Genomic DNA, 19,989 nt, shown 5'->3' on the forward strand with positions numbered 1-19,989 from the left:
TTTTTTAGATTTAGTCGTTATTTTGAGTCAATAGAGTACACGCACCACGAAAATGACAAATATTTTTTTAAAAATCTCCGTAAAGGAATAATTAACTTAGATATTTCCACAAAATAATATAAATATTCTTTAGTTGTAAAGCCCTCAGAGCAGAGCTGTGAATTTCACGTGTGTTTCTTACTCGTGAATTTTTGGAAATCTCTTTCATTTTGTGTCGACCAAATAAAAAAATTTTGAAACTTATTATTTTCTTTAACGTTTATTCGTTCAGTGCAAAAGAAAGCGGCAAAACAATAATGACGGTCGTAACTAAAGCAAACAAATACGAGTATTAACTTTCGCTTTCGTCCACGGAAATCCTATCTAAGAGGTGCCCTTCCTCTTCTTCTGTTATTTAGCAAAGCAACAATTCGCTGAGATGTGTAAAAAAAAAGATAAAGAGAGGTAAATAGTCGTCCTGCATTTATGTAAATAAGAAAAATTTAATTAGTTTTCAAATAACGATAAAATATATCGATAGCACATCTCGTTCGTTTGTCGTCTTTTATAATTTGTGACAGCAAAATGACATTTGTAATAAACGAAATAAATTCAACGAGAAAATTTTTTGCAAAAAGATAATTTTTAGTGTTTGCGTAAAAATTTTTTTTTTTATAATTATTATTATAACTTATCAAGTAAGGAGAAAAATACAAAAGTAAGTCTAAGCAAAGACGTCGGATATGAGTTCCGTGAAAAACCTAATTGAGTGAATCGATTGATCTTATTATGTTGCAAATGCTGCGAAATGCTGCGTCACAAGAGTTTTCTTAGAAGCAAATATTTCTCTTAATCTCTGGGAATACGGAGAGGCCGTCAAATGATTATTGCGTTAATGTTTATTTAATTTTCGTTGTTCATGTTGTGCTTTATTGTTCTTATCTGTTTCCTATTTCAGTTGAACAAGGAATAACAAAGTATGTCGTTAAAACCGAAAAAAGTAAATTTTAATGAGATTTGGTCTGATTTGCGAAATACTGCAGAGGCTGTTATTAAATTGGATAAAGTGGAGAAAAATGTGTGGAACTCAAGTTTTAGGTGAGTGCATTATATGTGCTGTGTATGTTATCCTAAAAACTAATAATGATTACATTGGTAGCAATGTTTACAATTTATGCGTGGCTCATCCGGAGCCGTTCGCGGACTTGCTTTACGAAGAGACAAAGCAATTTTTGAAACAACATGTAGAAACTATGCTGCACACGCGAGTGAATCCGCCAGGAATAAATTCGAATGATGGGGAACAGCCGGACCTGCTGAAACGTTACTATGATGCTTGGTCTGAATACAGTAAAGGCATTAACTATTTGCACAATCTTTACTCCTACCTCAACCAGCAGCATATCAAAAAACAAAAAATATCTGATGCCGACGTTGTTTACGGTAATTTAACAACCGAAACTTATGAGCAAATGGAAATCGGGGAGCTAGGGCTTGACATTTGGCGTACGAGAATGATTGAATCGTTAAGTTTCGATTTGGTAAAATATATTTTGGAGGGCATTAAAGCGGATCGTATGGGTCATCCAGGACTAGACGAAGAACGCGTTCGAATCATCAGCGGAGTGATGCATAGTTTTGTGGAGGTGCAGGCTTATAATAAGACTGGTTCACTCAAAATCTATCAATGGCTGTTCGAATGCCCTTTACTTTTGGCGAGCGGGGAATATTATGCCACCGAAGCCACAGCTCTTTTACAGCGATGCACTGTCAGTGAATATATGGAAAAAGTCATCAAAATCTTAGATGATGAGAACAGGAGGGCTCAAAAATTTTTACACTCCAGGTAAATGTAAATAATAGAAATAATGAAAACCTCTCAAACATAAGTATTATTTCAATTGCAGTTCGATACCGAAACTTTTGAAACAATGTGAAGAAAAATTTATCAATGAAAGATTAGATTTCTTATATTCGGAATGTAAGCAAATGGTTGCTCAGGAGAATCGGAAAGACCTTCGCAATATGTACATAATACTCAAACCCATACCCGATCATTTGAAAATCATGCTAATACAGACCTTTTTGGACCATATTAAAAACGAAGGTCTCGAAACTATATCTACACTCAAGGGTGAAAGTATTCATATACAATTTGTCGAAGACATGCTTAAAGTTCATAAGAAGTACACCCAGCTGATCGCAGAGGTATTTGAAAGCGATCCGTTGTTTTTGAGTGCTCTGGATAAAGCATGCGCCAGCGTTATTAACAGAAGACCTAGTGACAAACAACCCTGCCGAAGTGCCGAATATGTGGCCAAGTACTGTGATACTCTGCTCAAAAAATCAAAGACCTCCGAATCCGAAATCGATCAAAAGCTCACTAATAATATAACAATTTTCAAATACATCGAAGATAAGGATGTCTATCAAAAATTCTATAGTCGATTATTAGCCAAACGCCTGATCCATGAGCAATCGCAGAGTATGGATGCTGAAGAGGCCATGATCAATCGTTTAAAGGTTAGTTGAAAACCAATATAAAGTGATACCTTAAGCACATCATTGGCAACGACTAAGCAGTTTAACTTGCAATTATTGGGAAGAAGAGGGGATAGGAGCACGAAATAAGATCAGATAGAGAATAATGACAAGCATCTCATTAAATACATTACTTCTTTGCAGTCGCTACGAAGCCATCTTACTTTCTTCAGACAAAAGTTTAGTTTGTATTTGCTAGAATCACTTCCCATTTCAAAGGAACAAAACATATTCAGTCTAAGAGAGTAACTTTATGTATCCAAAAAATAAGTAAGAAACAAGTCAATTAAAGTTTTAAAACATTGAAAGACCGAAGTTGTTGACGATGTGCTATGAGAATATAATTTTATTGCATAAATATTTGGCGGCGTCGGGAAATTTTGCTCAATTACTCTAAGAGTTTCTTTTATTGAATTAAGCAAAACCAATTTCTAAAGTTTAATTTATTTAATTCCAGCAAGCATGTGGTTACGAATTTACAAACAAGTTACATCGCATGTTCACCGATATTTCTTTGTCTGCCGATTTAAATAATAAGTTCAATAATTATTTGAAACAAGAAAATATAGATTTAGGTATGTGCACCATATTAAACACATAACTATGCGGGAAAAAATAAATTTACAAATTTTATTGTAGGCATAAATTTATCCATCAAAGTTTTACAAGCTGGAGCTTGGCCGTTGGGACCCACTCAGACTGTTATAACATTTGCAGTGCCTCAAGAGTTCGAAAAGGCTATTCGTATGGTAACGTTAAGTTGCATCGCTTGTTTGAATTTAAAAATCATAACAAATCTTTATTTCTTAATAGTTTGAGACTTTCTACCATAATTCGTTTAGCGGTCGCAAATTAACATGGTTGCACCATATGTGTCACGGCGAATTGAAATTAGGTTATCTAAAGAAAACCTATATTGTGACAATGCAAACATATCAGATGGCGATGCTGCTGCTCTTCGAACTATCTGATTCTATGACCTGTAAAGATATTCAAACTACTCTGCAATTAAATACAGAGACATTTCAAAAACATATGCAATCACTTTTGGAATCGAAACTTTTAATAGCGGGCAGTGAGAATTTGGAGGATAATACAAAAATCGTATTAAATTTGGATTACTCTAATAAAAGAACTAAATTCAAAATAACGTCAGCTTTGCAGAAAGAAACCCCTCAAGAGGTAAGAGAATGTCAGTGGAGGACGATATTCGTGATGTTTGCAGAAAGGAAGGAAGTAATGGTTAATCTTTAGTCTGCTATTATCACCTACTTAGGCATGAATGCAATCTAGCAAATTTTGATAAAACAAGGGAAAACACTATAGTGGGACAGAGTCTCGCATGCACTACCTTACAGTTACTTACATAATGCTTTTTTAGATCGAAGTATTATGTGGAAAGTGTTCGAAAAATTGGTGCGATTCGAACTATTTTATTTTAAATGACCTCCATCTTTGGTTTAAAACATGATGCATCAAAACACCTTAAAAAAGGCGACCTGTCGATTATATACAAGATAACAAGGCGGGCAGGCAAGCCCAGATGATTCAGAAATGACTCAGCAGTTGATTTAGAATTCTCAAGTCCTTCCGTACATCCACATTCAAACACAAGTTATGTAGGATATACAGAAATGTCTTTAAACACCTTCGTTTCAATCTCTCCAGATAAATCTTAAAAATCACTAACGTCGATTCACTTAGTTGCCCATAATTGACGAAAGAAATTTGAAAACTATTATTTTATTGCCATAATGTATATGCATATGTATATATGTTTTATGCTACCATGTTGCTAGATTTTGTTGTGTTGACACGTGTAAGCTATGTTGCAATAATGGCCTATGTATTTCGATTTTTTTTCATGTGAATATATTAGCGCGAATATTATGTCTTAGTTAAGGAATAGAATTGTTGCGCTTACCTAGTAAGGGACATTTATATAATATTTTGGTATATTTAGGGAAATATTCTCTAATTTTGAAATGTAAAGCAACATCTATAACGTATGAGCGGTTTAGTTTCAATATGACTTCTTTTCTTTTTTATGCACTCCTTTAGGTTGAACACACAATCAACGCCGTAGATGAAGATCGCAAACTTTATTTACAGGCCGCTATCGTCCGTATCATGAAATTGCGTAAGGTCCTTAAACACAATGCATTAATACAAGAGGTGAATGGAAGAGTTTAGTCATTTGAAACGCTTATATATTTAAATTGATTTTTATTGCAGATACTATCACAAACGAATGTCAGCTTTACGCCTAGCATAACAATTATCAAAAAATGCATCGAGTCGTTAATTGATAAACAGTACATAGAACGTACACCGAATTCGGGTGATGAGTACAGTTACGTGGCTTAAAGCGGGAAAATATTTCATACCTAAGAAGAATTTTCTTACAAATACACGAAACACACAAGAGCGTATACCTTAAACTAATAACTCAAGAAATAAGAAACATGCAAACAGCAATAATAGCAACAGCGCCTGTCTCTGCAAATATATATTCATAAAATTGAACTCAAAATTTTCTCATTTGTTATCGTCTTCGTATGTGTCTGCGAAACATATTTTTATTTTTGTCTCTACTTTATGTTTTACTATAAATTTTTCAGTTATAAGTATATAATTTTAATTTAGGTGAATTTGTCAATAGCTATTTCACGATCCCGCAACAAACATACATACATACACTGACACACACATGCGACAAAAATACAATGAATAACACTTCATCATAGTTCAAATCGAAAACAAATAAAGAAAAAAAAAAAAACCTTTTTAAGTATACAAACGTGTTTTTTTTTTATTTATTTTTATTAATACTTCGTTCATTTTGAATCATTTTCAAAATTATTCTTCATTTCAACATTACGTATGTAAGTACGTTTGCAAGTTTATTTAATAATATTCAAATATAAGTGATTATTAAATCTTTCTTTTTTTCTCGAACCTGCATTTTTACTTCTTTTCATTTAATTTATAAAAAACTGGAAAAATTGCACAAAACTTAATGGTTACAATATATTTCTTTATAACAAAATTTTATTTTTTTTTTTTTTTTTTTTTTTTTTTTTTAGTGAATGTGTGACCTTATGTTTTTATGTATTGCATGTGTAATTTGAGTTTCAATTTCTACATCAGTGATTATCAATAATGATTTTAAAAAATATACTCGCAAATATGTACGCGTTAGTATAAATATTTTTTTATTATTATTTTTTTTTTTTACGAATTACGATGGCACTAGTTTAATTAATTATTTATTTTAGAAAACTAATTTCTTAAAAAAAAAAAAAATGAATAAATAAACGTGTTATGCAATTGCTTTTCGAAATAATTAAGAAGAAAAAATAAAATACAGAATACGTTCTTAAATAATTTAATATTTTTATACAATTTTTATTCTTTGCTAATGCTTTGCTAGTAAATTCCTTAATTTTTCTTAAGTGTTTGTAAAATTGAGAAATGAATATTTTCGAAGAGTTGTTGTTGGTGCGCGTGAATATTGTAAAATAGTTTAAACATGTTCGAGTGGTTTATGTGTGTTTGCCTATATTAAACTTGTACTGGGTATTACGTGAAAGTGAAAAAGGACTGTAGTATGATGTTATCGTTATTCGTCGTGCTACTGCTACTAAACATTATTCTAAAGCTTAACGAGAATTTTTTTTTTCTTGGTTTTTTTTTTTTTTTTTGTTTCTAAATTTCGCTTTTCAGTCAGAGACAATATTAATTACGATCGCTTCAAAAGGTTACCATTTTATAAATAAATGCATATTGGATTCTTTACTTATTATCATTCCGTCTCTTACTGAGGTATCTTACAACAGCTTGTGTTTATTTGTTAATAAGTTATCTTAAAATTGAAGTTTTATTATTTATTATTACTTTTTTTTCTTCTTTAAATGTGTTAATATGCTTTTTCTATCATCATCTTCGACTAGTTTGCTTTTCATTTAGTTTTCATTTCATTTTTTTTTTTTTTTCATTGTTCTCTTAAACAATTCAACGTAGATCAAATCTTTAATACCCACCACTTACTTGCTTTCATTCTTCCTTTATGGAAAGTACTTCAATAACCAAAAAAAAATGTTCCATTCCATTGGCAATTTTTCACTTGGATAATATATATGGCACCTGAGTTAGCTTTATGATTATTTAAGCCTCGATTTAAAAGACGTGAACATTTCTCGAATATGTTAAGTGTAGAGCCAATATCTTTTTCACATAAAACTGAACAGTTCGAAAAAAGCTCGATTAGCCTTTCGAAAAGGAATACGAAAAGGAAACATAATACAACACTTCTAATATTATAGACTAACAATCTATGTGGATCCTCTTTGCAATTTTCAAATCTTGAATTTGAGGATTAACTCAGTTAAGTTTTGATCTTAACATGACAGCAGTAAAAAAGTAGAATTTAAGAAGATTTCTAGATGAAATTTTAGTATATACACGAATCCTTTTCTTGTAGTGCAAGAGTATATTAAGTTTGTGCGAATGTACGCAACACCCAAAAGGACTTGGGCTAAACCCATCTTTTATTAAGTCGATCAATTTATCAGTTTAAGTTTGTCTGTCCGTCGGCCAGTCTTGAATTTTTTTTTCTATAGTTCGGAATTTTCGAGATATTTCGATGAAAGTTGGTACACTAATGTATTTTGGTCCATGAACAAACTTTTTTTTTTTTTTTAATATGGTTCCGAACGGACAACTTTTTCGACCACTTCCGATATAACACCTTATTTTGCAAAGTTCATATATGTTAACTGTAGAGCATTTAATCATGGGTCATGCCCCACTATAGTCTTTTTACTTGTTTTTGAAACTAAACTGAAACATTTCTTACGGCGAGAATAGAAAAATTTTGAATGTAGATAAATGTAACATTGCTTTCTTCTTCTTAACGAGAAATTCTTACAAATAAATATTCTACATGCTATATCCACTAACATCGATCGAATAGACGGCCGATCAATGTCAATGTACAAATTTGAATAAAATTCATAAAATGCAAAATTTTTTAAAATTTTGTAAATCGGATGCTGAGACTCTCTTTTATGGAATTTGCAACTAAATCGTGCGGCTATGATTTCAAATCAAATAGTCGTGTAAACTAGATCTTGGGATGACCGACACTTTTTCAAAAAAAGTTTTTACGATTACTTTCCATCGTCGACTTTATGGATAGGTATGATGATGAGCAAAGATTCGAGCTACGCTAAATACGATTTCTTTTTTTTTTTTTTTTTTTTTTTATTATTTATTATAAAAAGTGCACTATGGAAACGATTGATCTTCATGTCAATACGAGAGTTTGTTGTGTGTATCGCTATCAAAGTTTTCTTTATCATTATTAAAAAACGTAAATTTTTCGCTTAGGACATATAATAAATATAGTAAAGGCATAATCATATGTAAATAACAAGTTGTTTTGACCGGTTAATAGACCTTAAATAAGTCCTTGTTGTATAGAATGTCATAACGAAATGAAAGGTTACTTAGCCATTTGAAATGGGAGGACGTTTAAGATATTTGTTACAAAAAAAAAAAAATTTTTTTTTTGTCTTTTTCTTGTTTTTGTTTTATGCTTCTCTAAATAAATAAAATGTCTCGGTTTTTAGTTTCTTCAGAGTACGAATAAATTTAGATTTTTTGTTGTCTATAGGATGTTTCAATAAGGGTTTCTTCTTCTTCGTCTTCTTCTTCTTCTTCTTCTTGTATGTAACTGTATAGCTGAAAAGAAATTTCGCTAAAAGATTCAGTCTTAAAGATTTCTTCCTTTGTGCAAGAAATTTGTGTATATGTATGTATGTAGTTTTTATAGTATTTTTTTATAAGTGCTGTTGGAATCCTTATACCATATGAAATCATGCATCGCGTTTAGTTATAATTGAAGGAGGACGCGTTCTACTGAATAAATTTCAAGTCTATAGAAAAATATTATATTCTATTACTGGTCCAACGAAAAATGTTTCGTACGTTTCCATAAAGTCTTGAAAATGCCTTTTTTCTTCGGTTTTTCATTGCTAGAGTTTTGGGATCGCTTAGAATCTGCCTTTGGCTTTGGTGTATTCACTGAAAATGCAGCACGTGATTATTAATAGCTCTTGAATGTTATTCGCTATACATACCTTTATCTATATCCTGATAATGCGAAGTTGTTACATCTAATGCATGATCTGCACTATAAACGGACTTATTACGTTTTTCTTTGGAGGATTCTAAAATTTTGAAAACATGTTTAGCTTCGGAAAATGCCGTTTTTGTTGTTCGCTACTTACTTTTCTTGGTTATCAGTAAACTGGTAACACGGCGTAATGCTTCTCGCGGAGATTGATTTAAGAAGGATGGTGTTAGGTTAGGAGGTAATGTAAGCGGTTTCCGCGAAGGTCCCGTGCCACACATGGCAGCTGCCCCATCCCATACACGTACTGTATTAATTCGATCGATGTTTTCTGTAGAAGCTGGACGCAAAGAACGCTGTTTTGGATACCATCCCCTTTGCGGTGCTCCCGAAAGTCGTAGCATTTCGTTCGAGGCCAAAGCATGATTTATAGAACGTTGGCGGCACATGGCGCCACCATACGTATTACCACCTGATATTCCCAATATGGAGTTGCCCATATTTATGTTATTTGAAGTGTTTGATCTGGGAGCTGTACGAGAACCGATGGGAGTCATTTCGTTTGGCGTTCGCCTGTACGGCGTCCGCGGTATGTCACAGCCTCTGGCAAATATGGGAGTTTCGGGTAGACTACACGACGTTTGTAAGCGATGCTCTTCTCGCGGCGATTGCTTTAAACTTCTTTTGGTTCCATAAGAGACGTAACGACGAGTACCATAGCCGCCACCACCACTTCCTTCGTACGTGGGGCCATGAGAACTTGTCGGAGTGGTTACACCACTACCATAGCCCATTACTCGAGGCGATTTTCTTCTATAATTGGAATCAATAGACCAAGATTTCATGGTATTAGTAGAATGTGCGCTACGATGCGGAGGCACCGCTGGTGGCAGGTTTTCGAATGTAGTAGGTGGTGGCGGTAATGGTAATTCATCGGACATATGACGATGAACAGGTTTAGCTTTTTCTCGTTCTTTTGTGCTTGGCTGGCGCAGTTCTTCGCGCGACATTGATCGTGTGTGCACCTCTGCTGCTGTAGTCTTTATATAAGGCGTCATCGGTGATTTGATGTCATCATTTTCTGAGGAATCGTCTCCAGGTGAAGGAGGTAAAGGTAAATCATCGTAATCCTAACAAAAAAAAACATTGTCTAGAAACAGCAAACAAACAAGAAAACATTGTCTACAAGCGAACTTACAAAGATATCCGGATTGGAAGAGGGCGGTGAAGGTGGCAATGGACCAAATGCATTCTGGGAGAGCAACATCTCCTTAGCACTTTCAGACTTGTGTACCCCAGGACGAAATTCTAAAGGACGTTTTGATGGAGGTTGATTAATAAGATCAGCCATACGAATTACTGCCATCTCTCCACGCAATAAAGCGCTTATATTGCTTTCGATTTGTTTCAAAGGACCACAGCTGTAACTCATATCACTTAATTGCTCTTCATCTTCTTCCAGTGTAGGAGCTAAATCGGTACGAGGAGTGGTTGTGTTTGAAGAACGCAATTCTGCGTTATTAAGAAAAAAAAAATCATTATTACAATGATGATAGCGTCATATTTAGCCGCCCATTTATACCGTTATAATCATTTCCTGCAGAATTACCGCTAGTCGCACTCTTATACACGTAAAGACTTGAGGCTTCTGCTTGCGTAAGTTTCGGCTGCAAATCAAAGCCTACAGATGACTCTTCTTGAGTTGGACTAATTTTCATATCATTTAGGAGTTCCGTGCTCAATAAATCTTCCAAAGACTTTATGCTACACTTTTTGACAGCTTTGGTTAGTTCTGCAATTGAAAAAAAATCCAACTAAAAATATTCCAACATATTATTTTGTGAGAATTAAAATCTACCTCCAGTTGTTTCCTTATTGGGATATTGCACTGGTGAGTAATCCGTTTTTAAGGAATTTTGATGGTGTTGCGGCTCGATGTTAAGTGATAGTCGATCACGTGGCGAAGTCATTGGCTTCACTCCACCTAAACTGTGGCGATCAGTTGGTTCTTTAATGTCTAGGTTTTTCGTAGTTTCCAAATTTGCTATATGTGGTGAATATAGTGCATGTTCTGACTCGGAATCGGCGTCCGGTTCGCTTTCACTCAAGCCAGGTTTTTCAACAGCATAATCACAGAAAATATCCATGGCTTTGGGCAATTTCTTCGCGGAACCGCGTCTTATAATAAACGTTCCTTTCCCCAACATGCTGGAATGTCTATACACACACGAATTAAGAATTTCTGCATTTTCTTCAAAGTTACGAAATTCCTCCTCAGTTGATTGCGACATTTGCATGGTTATATGAGAATCGTTGCATGTTTTTCTTGAACTCTTCTCAAGCCTTGAGAGACCCTGTTTACCCTTAACTGTTGGTTTCTATGAAAGTGAAAATATGTAAAAGACTTTAGAAATTACTAACTACTCATTTTTAACCTACAATGTACGGTTCTTGTTTAAGTTGCTTGGCCTTCTTTTTGAAATTTTTAAAATGTATTTCCCATGCTATGCCGCTTGGGGTGAGTTGCGTGGACTCAGATGACACCGTTATACCATCGACAGAATCTTCCGAAAGTTCTTCTTCTTCGCTGCTATTATGAAAAGATTTATCCAATGTGTTTTGGGATGAAGATGATTGAGTTTTTCGATTATCTGACGTTGGATCACTGGTTGCGGGGGAACTGGACGAAGAAGACGAGGAAATCGATGTTGAATTAGGATTTAAAATGTGGCAGACTTCTTTATGTTTCTCCACCGAAGCTAAAAGTCTTTTAGGACGATTGCCAGGTCCTCCACTGCCATTGTCTTTAGCTGGAGAGCATCGTCCGGGATAAATAGTAATCGGATGCTCGTTTAGCATTGGCTCTACACATATATATATATATATGTAAATAGCAAATGATAGTATGCACGTAAGTACGTATATGTATATATGTTTATTTCCATTTATGTAGCTTACCTGGCAACTTAGCTACACTACCTCTGAGTACAGCCTTATGCACAGCACTGATATCAATGCCAAGAGCATTCTTCTCACCATTGCAGCTGCCAACGCGTGTTTTATTTTCGCCCACTGACACCATTGCTGTCGTCCGCTGTCCGCAACAGGGCAGACTTGAATAATTCGAGTTATTGCTACTGCTGCTTGCGGCCATCATCGTGCGGGCTTTAGGCTTCAAAAGTAAAAAGTAAAATTATTTAAAAAATTTAATTATTATTTGTTTGCTTCTTTACCAACGTTGTTTGCACTAAATCGCTTGGATTTAAGTGAACATTTATTGTTGTGATTGTACGCAGATCAAGTTTCTTACAATTGCCATTTAATTCGTTAGCATCGGCTTCAAAACTCTCATTGCGCGTCGCCAATGCAATACAATTTGAGCTCGCCTGTGACATCTCTTCAGAATTCCGTTTGCTACACGGTTTAGTTGCGTACGATTTTTTTTTTGTTTTTTTTTTTTTGCAAAAATTTGAGTTTACGATTGCGACTGAAAGATGAGTTGAATTGTCAAAACACTTACTTTTTACGGCTTAAGCTCATATAACCATCATCTTCCGATTGATTCTCTCCGCTGCTTTGCAATTGTGGTCTCGATGATGTATCCTCGAATGCTGAGATAATGTCGTCCAATACTTTAATGGGTTCGGGTATTTCATCAACCGGAAATGTTACCGCATCCAACAATTCCTCCTCCTCGATTTCCCTATGAATACACAAATAGGCACATATAACATACATATGAAAAAGGATGTACATATGACAGCTCATACATATGCAGATACACACGAGGATCTATCTACATGTATGAGAAAAAAAAAAAAACAAAAATTTATCTAATCGACAATATTGCACGTGTACATACATTTGTGGTTTTCGTTTGGAATCCTTAATTGAATCAACAGCTATAAAATGATGAATAGTGGCAGCGGCAATAGCAGCAGTTGTTACTTCCGTTGCTGGGGATGGCAATGAATTTGAATTTTGCTTTTCAACATCGAATGCCAAAGAGTTACAAGGTTGAGTCGATGATGTTGACGACGTTGATGTTGAAGATGTTGATGTTGCCAATAATATTGCTGATGTTGTTGTTGTCGTTTCTGTTTTTCTATCCGTTCCGGATATGCTTGCCATTATATAGGATGGAGACGGAAGACATGTTCGTCTTTATTAAAATTAAAGACAACAACTGACGACCCGTCACTTTCGTGTTTGGTTTATTCAATCTATATACTTGCTTTCCTACATTCAAAATGTTGATTTAGAAATCAGAAAAGCATTTCCTTCATTCTTCAGCATCCGTATGCTCCATGATTAGTTTCTTCGCGTTCTTTTTTTTTTTTTTTTTTTTTTGTTACTTTTGCTCTTTTTTTTTTCTTGTTGTTTTTTTTTACCAAAATATAAAAAAATTTTCAATAGTTGTCATTGTCGTTGTTAATAATGTTGTTGAACACATCTATTCACAGAAAGTGTAACGAGCAGCACCGCATTCAATGTTTGTGTTATGTATTAAAGTTGACAGAGTCTGGCATCGATTTTTCATAATTCTTCTCAAACAAACCGAGCAATCTATTGCGGTATGAATATCTCAGCAGCAACCACAGCATTTATGCCAGCACAAGTATAGACTAGCAACTGTAATGAATTTGGATGGAAAAGATGGAAAAGATGGAAAAGATTCTGCTAATTATGTCGTCATTGTTATTACTATTATTATTAGAGTTTTGAATGTTTTTTTTTTTTTTTTTTTTTTTTACTTGATATTATTTGAAATATTAAACTGCGAACTCAATTCCGTTTATCTTTTTTTATTTTTCTATTTTTTTTGTTTCCTCTTTCTTAAGGATGACACGAAATAAAGTGGATGATGATGTCTTTTCTTCGGAGGCTGTCGCATATAAATATATCTTAAGATAGATTTAGAGTGCGTTTCCCATTTTCCATCTTCATATGATGATGATATACACACACATTTAATGAATTGCACGCATACATTGGCATCCGATTCATCATATATAAAAGATTTATTTTTAGGGAGCTTTCCTTTCATTTTCATACATGTTTTCACTCGTACTTCACAGTTACAGCATTTACTCAACAAGACAATCTTTTCTTTTCAGCTTTTCATTGTTGATATATACAATGATGTGTTACATATATATAAAAATATATATATATATGTAGGTAGATAATTATGTAGCAAGCAAAAGAAAAAAAAAAATTTGCGTGTTTGTGTGTGTGTGTGTGTGTGCCTGTATTAACAGTGACTTTTTTTTTTTCTTTCAGTAATCACTGACTGTAAGTCGTTTGTCTGGTCTCTTTTGTATATCACACGTCGTTCTACGGAGGAGGGTAATTTTTAATTTTTTTTCTTTTTTTTTTTTTATGTTGAATTGAGTTTTTTTTCTTCGTTTTATTCTATTTTTATTATATAATTTAAATTTTCATTTCAATACTTCCAAATAACGGGTATAACGTAAAGTTATTACACGTACATACACCGATAGAACTCTGTCTACTTTTAACGGCGACGAATTAAGTTTTTTTTTCCGTTATTACATTTTCCAACAATCTTCACTTGGATGATGATATTATTAGACTAAAATGTAATTCGGCGAATTGAAATGAATTGAAATGAACTAAAATGCAAAACTATATCTTTATAGTTAAGCAGTCAGAGCTACTCTCAGCTCAATAATTTTTGACAGATACAATGTGTGATGTATTGTACGGCGCAACGCAAACACTAAATACCGTACAATAAGCAAACATTAACTTAACATCTTCTCTTGGTATATGTCAACATATAAATGCGTTTAAATGCACATATATTTCTGCGCATATACATGCTTCTCCGTCGCTAAATTAAACCGATTTCAGCAAAACCGGCGATTCTAAAAGTTCCGGGGATCTGATAAATTACGAATTTACGTTTATTGCATGATTGCCTTGGCGAGAGAAATAGAAGCTGGCCTTTATGCTATACCGTTTATAAATGTTTACTCAAATTGTGTTAGCTTATGCCGCGGTAAATGGTCGAGAATAACTGCTAATGAATGTGTTGAAAGTAAGCGCAAAAAATACAAGAAAAACAATATATATGTATATACCTACACATGAATGTAAATTCCACCCCTTTGTTCCTATTTCACATAGTAGGGTGTTAGGTGTATGTACAATAAATCCAAGTATGTGAAAATAATCGCACTAACAACAATAATTTGTAAAATGTTAGTCATAATAAAATCACTCAACACGCCACCACTGCAATCCAGGCAGCCACCCTCCTTTTTTTGTCTTCAATGATGTTTCTTTAACAATTATCCATGAGAAACTGAAGCCACATAATTCTTTGACTCTGACATATAACTTATGATAATACGACGTTTCATTCAATATTTTTTTGTTTTTTTTATAAATTTTTTTCATTAATTATTAAGCAAACTTAACGGATTAGGAAATTAATACTTTCAAAGAAAAATAAAAACTAACATACTTCTCCACTGCTTCGAAATACGGAGTATAAACATTATTTTACATATATATACATATATATATATATATATAAACATATAAGTTAAGCGCATGTGCAATAAACAGCTCAAAAACTCTGAACTCATATGCACACAAACGTACATACACTTTTCGAATGTATTATCTAATAAAAAAAAAAAAAAAAGAAAAAACAAAGAAATTGTATTCAATTTGAACCGAATCTTTTGATTTTTTTAATTAATTAATAAATAATAAAAAAAAAAAAAAATATCCAGTAAAGGCGAATCAAAATGCACCTGAGAACCCGTTTACGCGAATTGGAACAGTAAAAAACTTGAAGAAAAACTGATTGGACTCTCCTGCCAATTTTCCAATTTAAAATTTCTATCTCATGATATAAAAAAGTCTAAGAAAATGCTGTAGAGTTGTATTCCTTTCTGAACTTTTGAGTAGCGTAAAAAACAATCACTATAGAGCGAATAGTCTTTTCATACTCAGGTGTACAAATAGAAGGACACATCATTCTATAACATCGCCATATGGCGCACCGTAACATATCCGAAAAGTATATATAATAAAGTAACATCAAGTCGTTGATGAACAATTATTTGCACTTTTCAGAATTTTGCTGATTTTAGGCAAAATTCTCAATCGATTGAAGTGATTTTTGGAATGAGTAATGAATGACGGGGAGAAAAGGTGGGAGGCCAAACGCACACAAATTTCCTGTTCCAAATATCTCAATGCTTTGCAAATGCATGCTTAAACTGAAAACAATGAAAATGAAAACAAATAAATCGTATTTTATGCAATCTAGTAATAACAATGTGCACATTAGTGTGTGTGTATAAATAGAAATGTAGTGCGAATTGCTTAAAACCTTCATACGTCAGTTGCACAAATAACTAATTGTTGTTTGCAATAAATACTTTTCGCTCAGATCATAGTAGAGAGAATAGAAAATGTATCTCGACTTCTAATATAGGAATATACATACACATGGTAGAAAAGTAAAAAGTATACAAGGATTTCTAAGATTGATTGACTTTTTTGAATTTAACGGATTCGAAGACAAAAAATTGTTATTCTTTGAGAAGATAACCAGAGTCTCGGACACATGAGTATTCCAGAGATTTGAAGTAATCCTAGACATAATATGTAATTCAATCGATTTCTATTCATATCAATCGTAAATGTTTGTTTTGTCATCTTAACTTGGCATTTAAAATTTAGATGTAACGATGTTTGTACTATAGTACAAATGATGTTCAAATATACTTCGAATATTTTGCTATAAAATTGTGCCCTTTTGTTTGACTATTTCATAGAAAATTTACGTAATTTTACAACCTTGCATCACTCTGCTTTTTTATAAGAGTGGGTTAAAGAGAAACATTTCAAAGGTAAACAAATTGAAATGAAATGGAAATGCTTATACACAAAAAAATAACTGGCAAATACATTACATACATCGAAAAGCATAAGAACATTGGAACATTTCGCTATCAACATTTCCATAACAGAATTATTAGAAAGTGCATTTTAAAGCATCTGGCATAAGCAAACACTACGAAAGAGAGGAAAGCAAGAGAGCGGAAAAAAAGTGAAATGAGCATATTTATCGATTTTTGCGCAACGTGTTTGAGTAAGACTACGCACCGAAACATAAATTCGCGAAAGTAGAATGTATTGAATTGAACTTGTGTATGGGTGTATTTGCCGTTAGTATAAACATATCTAAATAAGTGAATATAATTACTTGTATGAGCTTGCGCATGGCTTTGCTTAGTTTTGTTTTGCATTTATGCTTAAAAGAAAAAAAAGAAAAACTGCACAGAGGTCTTTACATTTATTTCAGCTTCACTTTACATTCAATTCCAATTTACTAAATTTCATCAACTCAATCAATTTTTAATTTTGTTTGAGAAATCATTTAGCGCTTGATTTGCCGTTTGTCAATTTGACAGATAAGTTTTGTGAAACGTCACAGTCGCAAAAACGAAGATAGGAAACTGAAATTTGATGAAGAATACGAGATCACCAAATCGGCTTGATTTGCTCACATATTCGGCCATAACTAAGAAGAAACTAAAACAGTCCCGGAAGAAGCCGACAATTGCTTCATCATCACTTTTTTCTTCAGGCCAAAAATGCTTCCAAGCGGTTTGCTAACGCATCTACAATTGTTAAGCAAGAAGACGTCACAAGTGAATCCATGCCGGAAAGAGCCAGGCGTCTTACTGAAATCTACGTTTCGATTAGCGTGTATCAACCACGCTACCATACCTATGTAATTCATAATGTTCGAAATTGGGGTATCACTAAGTTCTATTCAATTCAAATGCTTCTCTGAATGTATTTAAAAATTTGAAAGGTTTCACGAAAAAAATGGAACTTGACGTCTTAGTTGCAAGCTCATTTCTCTTCGAGAATAACATTTTTTTTACACAAGAAACTTATCTATAACAATAATATTGTAGTAATTAGAAAACCAATAATAATAATAATTTTTTGTTAACAAATACATATACAAGAGAATTACGATAATTTAATGAAATATTTTAATCTTCGTTATAAAACAGGGGCTATACGCCAAAAAAGCTAAAAGTACGTACCCAAACGCAGGAAAGTCAAAAATTATTGTGATTATTATAAATTTAGCCAGAGAATATATTCTAAGACTAAAGTCTCAAATCACTAGCATATCTAAGGCTTCCGTCTTTTATTAAAAACTCTACCGCACTTGAGATTTGAACCCACGACCATTGAGAGTTGCTAGTCAAGACTCTTGCCTACTCGGCCACTCAGGCGAGGTCAAAATTTAAAAATTATATTGCTTACGCTCTTTAAGAGTCGCACAGACAAGCGCACAAGTATTTCTACTATCTTTTTTTTCCGTAGAAGTGCGCAAATGCCCACGCACAGTTCGAGTCCCATACATTCTACACAAGTGTCGAGTGCGTAGGCTTACACAAAGCATTGTACAAAAATCAATAATTGCTCTCATGTCAATTTTTTGGCGTTCTCTTTCATACCACGCAGTTTTAGCATGCAAACGTTGCGCTTTACATACGACAACAAACTGCATTTTTTATTGACGGGGCAGTCGAATTGAATGCTCTGAATTAAGATCATCCCTCGCCAATAATATTCATTCATTCTTCTCAGCACTAAAATGAATATTTGGCAGTTTGCCTAACCTTAATGAAATGTTTTGGGAATGAACTTGAAGATAAAACGAGCAATTGTAGCGTTTTCGCCTCAAGATTATAAATAAATTGCCAAACACACACATTCACACAGAAAAAAAAAAATTGAACATTCTATTGCTTATCACAAACAACGCACGTACAAGCCTAAGCCTAAGTCCACAGCGATAGCACACCGACGCGCAAGTTCAGTCAATACATCTCACATGTAGAACATAACGCACAAAAATTGCGTTTTTTTTTTTCATTTTTTTCCTCTCTCTTCCTCTCATCGAGCTTGTTTTTATTTCATACTACATAACATTTTTGTTGCGTGAATGTTGCTAGCGAAATGTTTTTAGCATATGACACTATCTTTATTTGGATTATAATTTTGGTTTTTGTTCCATTCCATTATTTCATTTCGGCAAACCACAAACCAAGTATTCTCTGCAATTTCCGAATGTAAATGCATGCACTCTCTCGAAGACATTGAGAAATCAAATTAATGAGAAGAGATTTACTATTATTATTGCTAACATTAAAACTTAATCAGGCGGTGTTCGTTTTTGGGGCAAATTCATCAAAATATTTAAAAAATTGCGATTTGTACGTTGAACAGAATATAAAGAGACAGACGGACAAATAAGCTTAGATCGATGAAAAAAGCGATTCTTAATCGATCGGTATAATACAACGTGGGTCCATCTCAAATCCTTCTGGGAGTTGCATCCATCTGCCCAGACTTAATTCGTCACAACTGATCAGTTCTCTGTCTTTCTTACGTCACTAGTTCACGTTCTAGATTTCCTACAAAATTTTTCGTTAAGATTCCCGCATCATATTGGACAATCAGCTAAATCGACCGAAAATGTTCTTAGTTTAATTAGCTTTTAGTACCAATAATTACTACATATAAACAACAATGAAATTATATAACAATAATATTAATTAAAATATAAATTGATGTGCCAGTAAGATCATCAAGTTGGGAACAAAATATCAGATATGGACACCATAGCTGGATTGTACGGTTGAGCATAGATACAAATTAAATTATGGATTGTAGAAGGCTCTTACAGTCATTTTAAATCTTCTAGGATTAGCAATCATTTTAATATTGAATGCTAGCGAGTTCCACTGCTTAACAGCACTACCCGACAATAATTCTGAATATGATAAATACTTATAATTAAGCAATACATCGTCCGTTCAGATTTAGGAAACATAAATATGCTAGTGTAGGAGAGCGGATGAGTTGGTAAAAAAAAAGAGCTGAGTTATTGATTGAAAAAAAATTTTTAATAACTTCGTAAAGGGAAAAAGAGACTCAAAACAACCCTTGCCAGAAATAAGTATTTTTGATAGCCGTACGATTTCAAAAAGTGGAAGAATCGAAATAATTTTCAAAAGAAAATTCAATACTAAAGTCAATGGCATACGATTTTTGGAAATATTGACTTAAAAAAACTACAGTTAAACATTTTTTTTTTTAAAAATTAATTAAAGTTGGAATTTGAAATTAATGAATCAAGAAAAACGCGATTAACCAGTTACGAAGATATATCACGATCCATCCATTCGTCATTATCAAAATGAATTTCTAATTGCAATAGTAGGCAGAAGCAGTCCTGCCTAAGTACTCAGTGTAGT

The 19,989-nt window shown here is 33.4% G+C and overlaps 2 protein-coding genes across 2 annotated transcripts; one reads left to right on the forward strand and one right to left on the reverse strand.

The window, feature by feature from the left end:
• Positions 1-657: 657 nt before the first annotated feature.
• Positions 658-5,249, forward strand: LOC119633958 (cullin-2). The gene is made up of 9 exons (XM_038027811.1): positions 658-697; positions 938-1,077; positions 1,139-1,825; positions 1,887-2,502; positions 2,978-3,095; positions 3,160-3,269; positions 3,334-3,702; positions 4,582-4,695; positions 4,756-5,249. The coding sequence occupies exons 2-9, from the start codon at positions 959-961 to the stop codon at positions 4,885-4,887; spliced, it is 2,265 nt and encodes a 754-aa protein (XP_037883739.1). The 5' UTR covers positions 658-697; positions 938-958; the 3' UTR covers positions 4,888-5,249.
• A 1,979-nt stretch (positions 5,250-7,228) lies between these two features.
• Positions 7,229-15,034, reverse strand: LOC119633446 (serine-rich adhesin for platelets). Its single transcript, XM_038027002.1, has 12 exons — positions 14,768-15,034; positions 12,519-13,288; positions 12,177-12,359; positions 11,890-12,070; positions 11,615-11,828; positions 11,096-11,520; positions 10,515-11,034; positions 10,239-10,448; positions 9,855-10,168; positions 8,814-9,786; positions 8,664-8,753; positions 7,229-8,607 (listed from the first exon to the last, which is right to left on the reverse strand). The coding sequence occupies exons 2-12, from the start codon at positions 12,785-12,787 to the stop codon at positions 8,483-8,485; spliced, it is 3,504 nt and encodes a 1,167-aa protein (XP_037882930.1). The 5' UTR covers positions 12,788-13,288; positions 14,768-15,034; the 3' UTR covers positions 7,229-8,482.
• Positions 15,035-19,989: the final 4,955 nt, after the last annotated feature.

The sequence above is a fragment of the Glossina fuscipes genome, unplaced genomic scaffold (assembly GCF_014805625.2).
Source record: "Glossina fuscipes isolate IAEA_lab_2018 unplaced genomic scaffold, Yale_Gfus_2 2, whole genome shotgun sequence".
Lineage (NCBI taxonomy): Eukaryota > Metazoa > Arthropoda > Insecta > Diptera > Glossinidae > Glossina > Glossina fuscipes.

Coding starts and splice junctions, on each gene's coding strand:
- LOC119633958 (XM_038027811.1), top strand. CDS start 959: ATGTCGTTAAAACCGAAAAAAGTAAATTTTAATGAGATTTGGTCTGAT. Junction 3,270..3,333: donor TCGAAAAGGCTATTCGTATG/GTAACGTTAAGT, acceptor ATTTCTTAATAG/TTTGAGACTTTCTACCATAA. Junction 3,703..4,581: donor AGAAAGAAACCCCTCAAGAG/GTAAGAGAATGT, acceptor GCACTCCTTTAG/GTTGAACACACAATCAACGC.
- LOC119633446 (XM_038027002.1), bottom strand. CDS start 12,787: ATGGCAAGCATATCCGGAACGGATAGAAAAACAGAAACGACAACAACA. Junction 11,829..11,889: donor ATTTAGTGCAAACAACGTTG/GTAAAGAAGCAA, acceptor TTACTTTTGAAG/CCTAAAGCCCGCACGATGAT. Junction 9,787..9,854: donor CTTCCAATCCGGATATCTTT/GTAAGTTCGCTT, acceptor TTTTTTTGTTAG/GATTACGATGATTTACCTTT.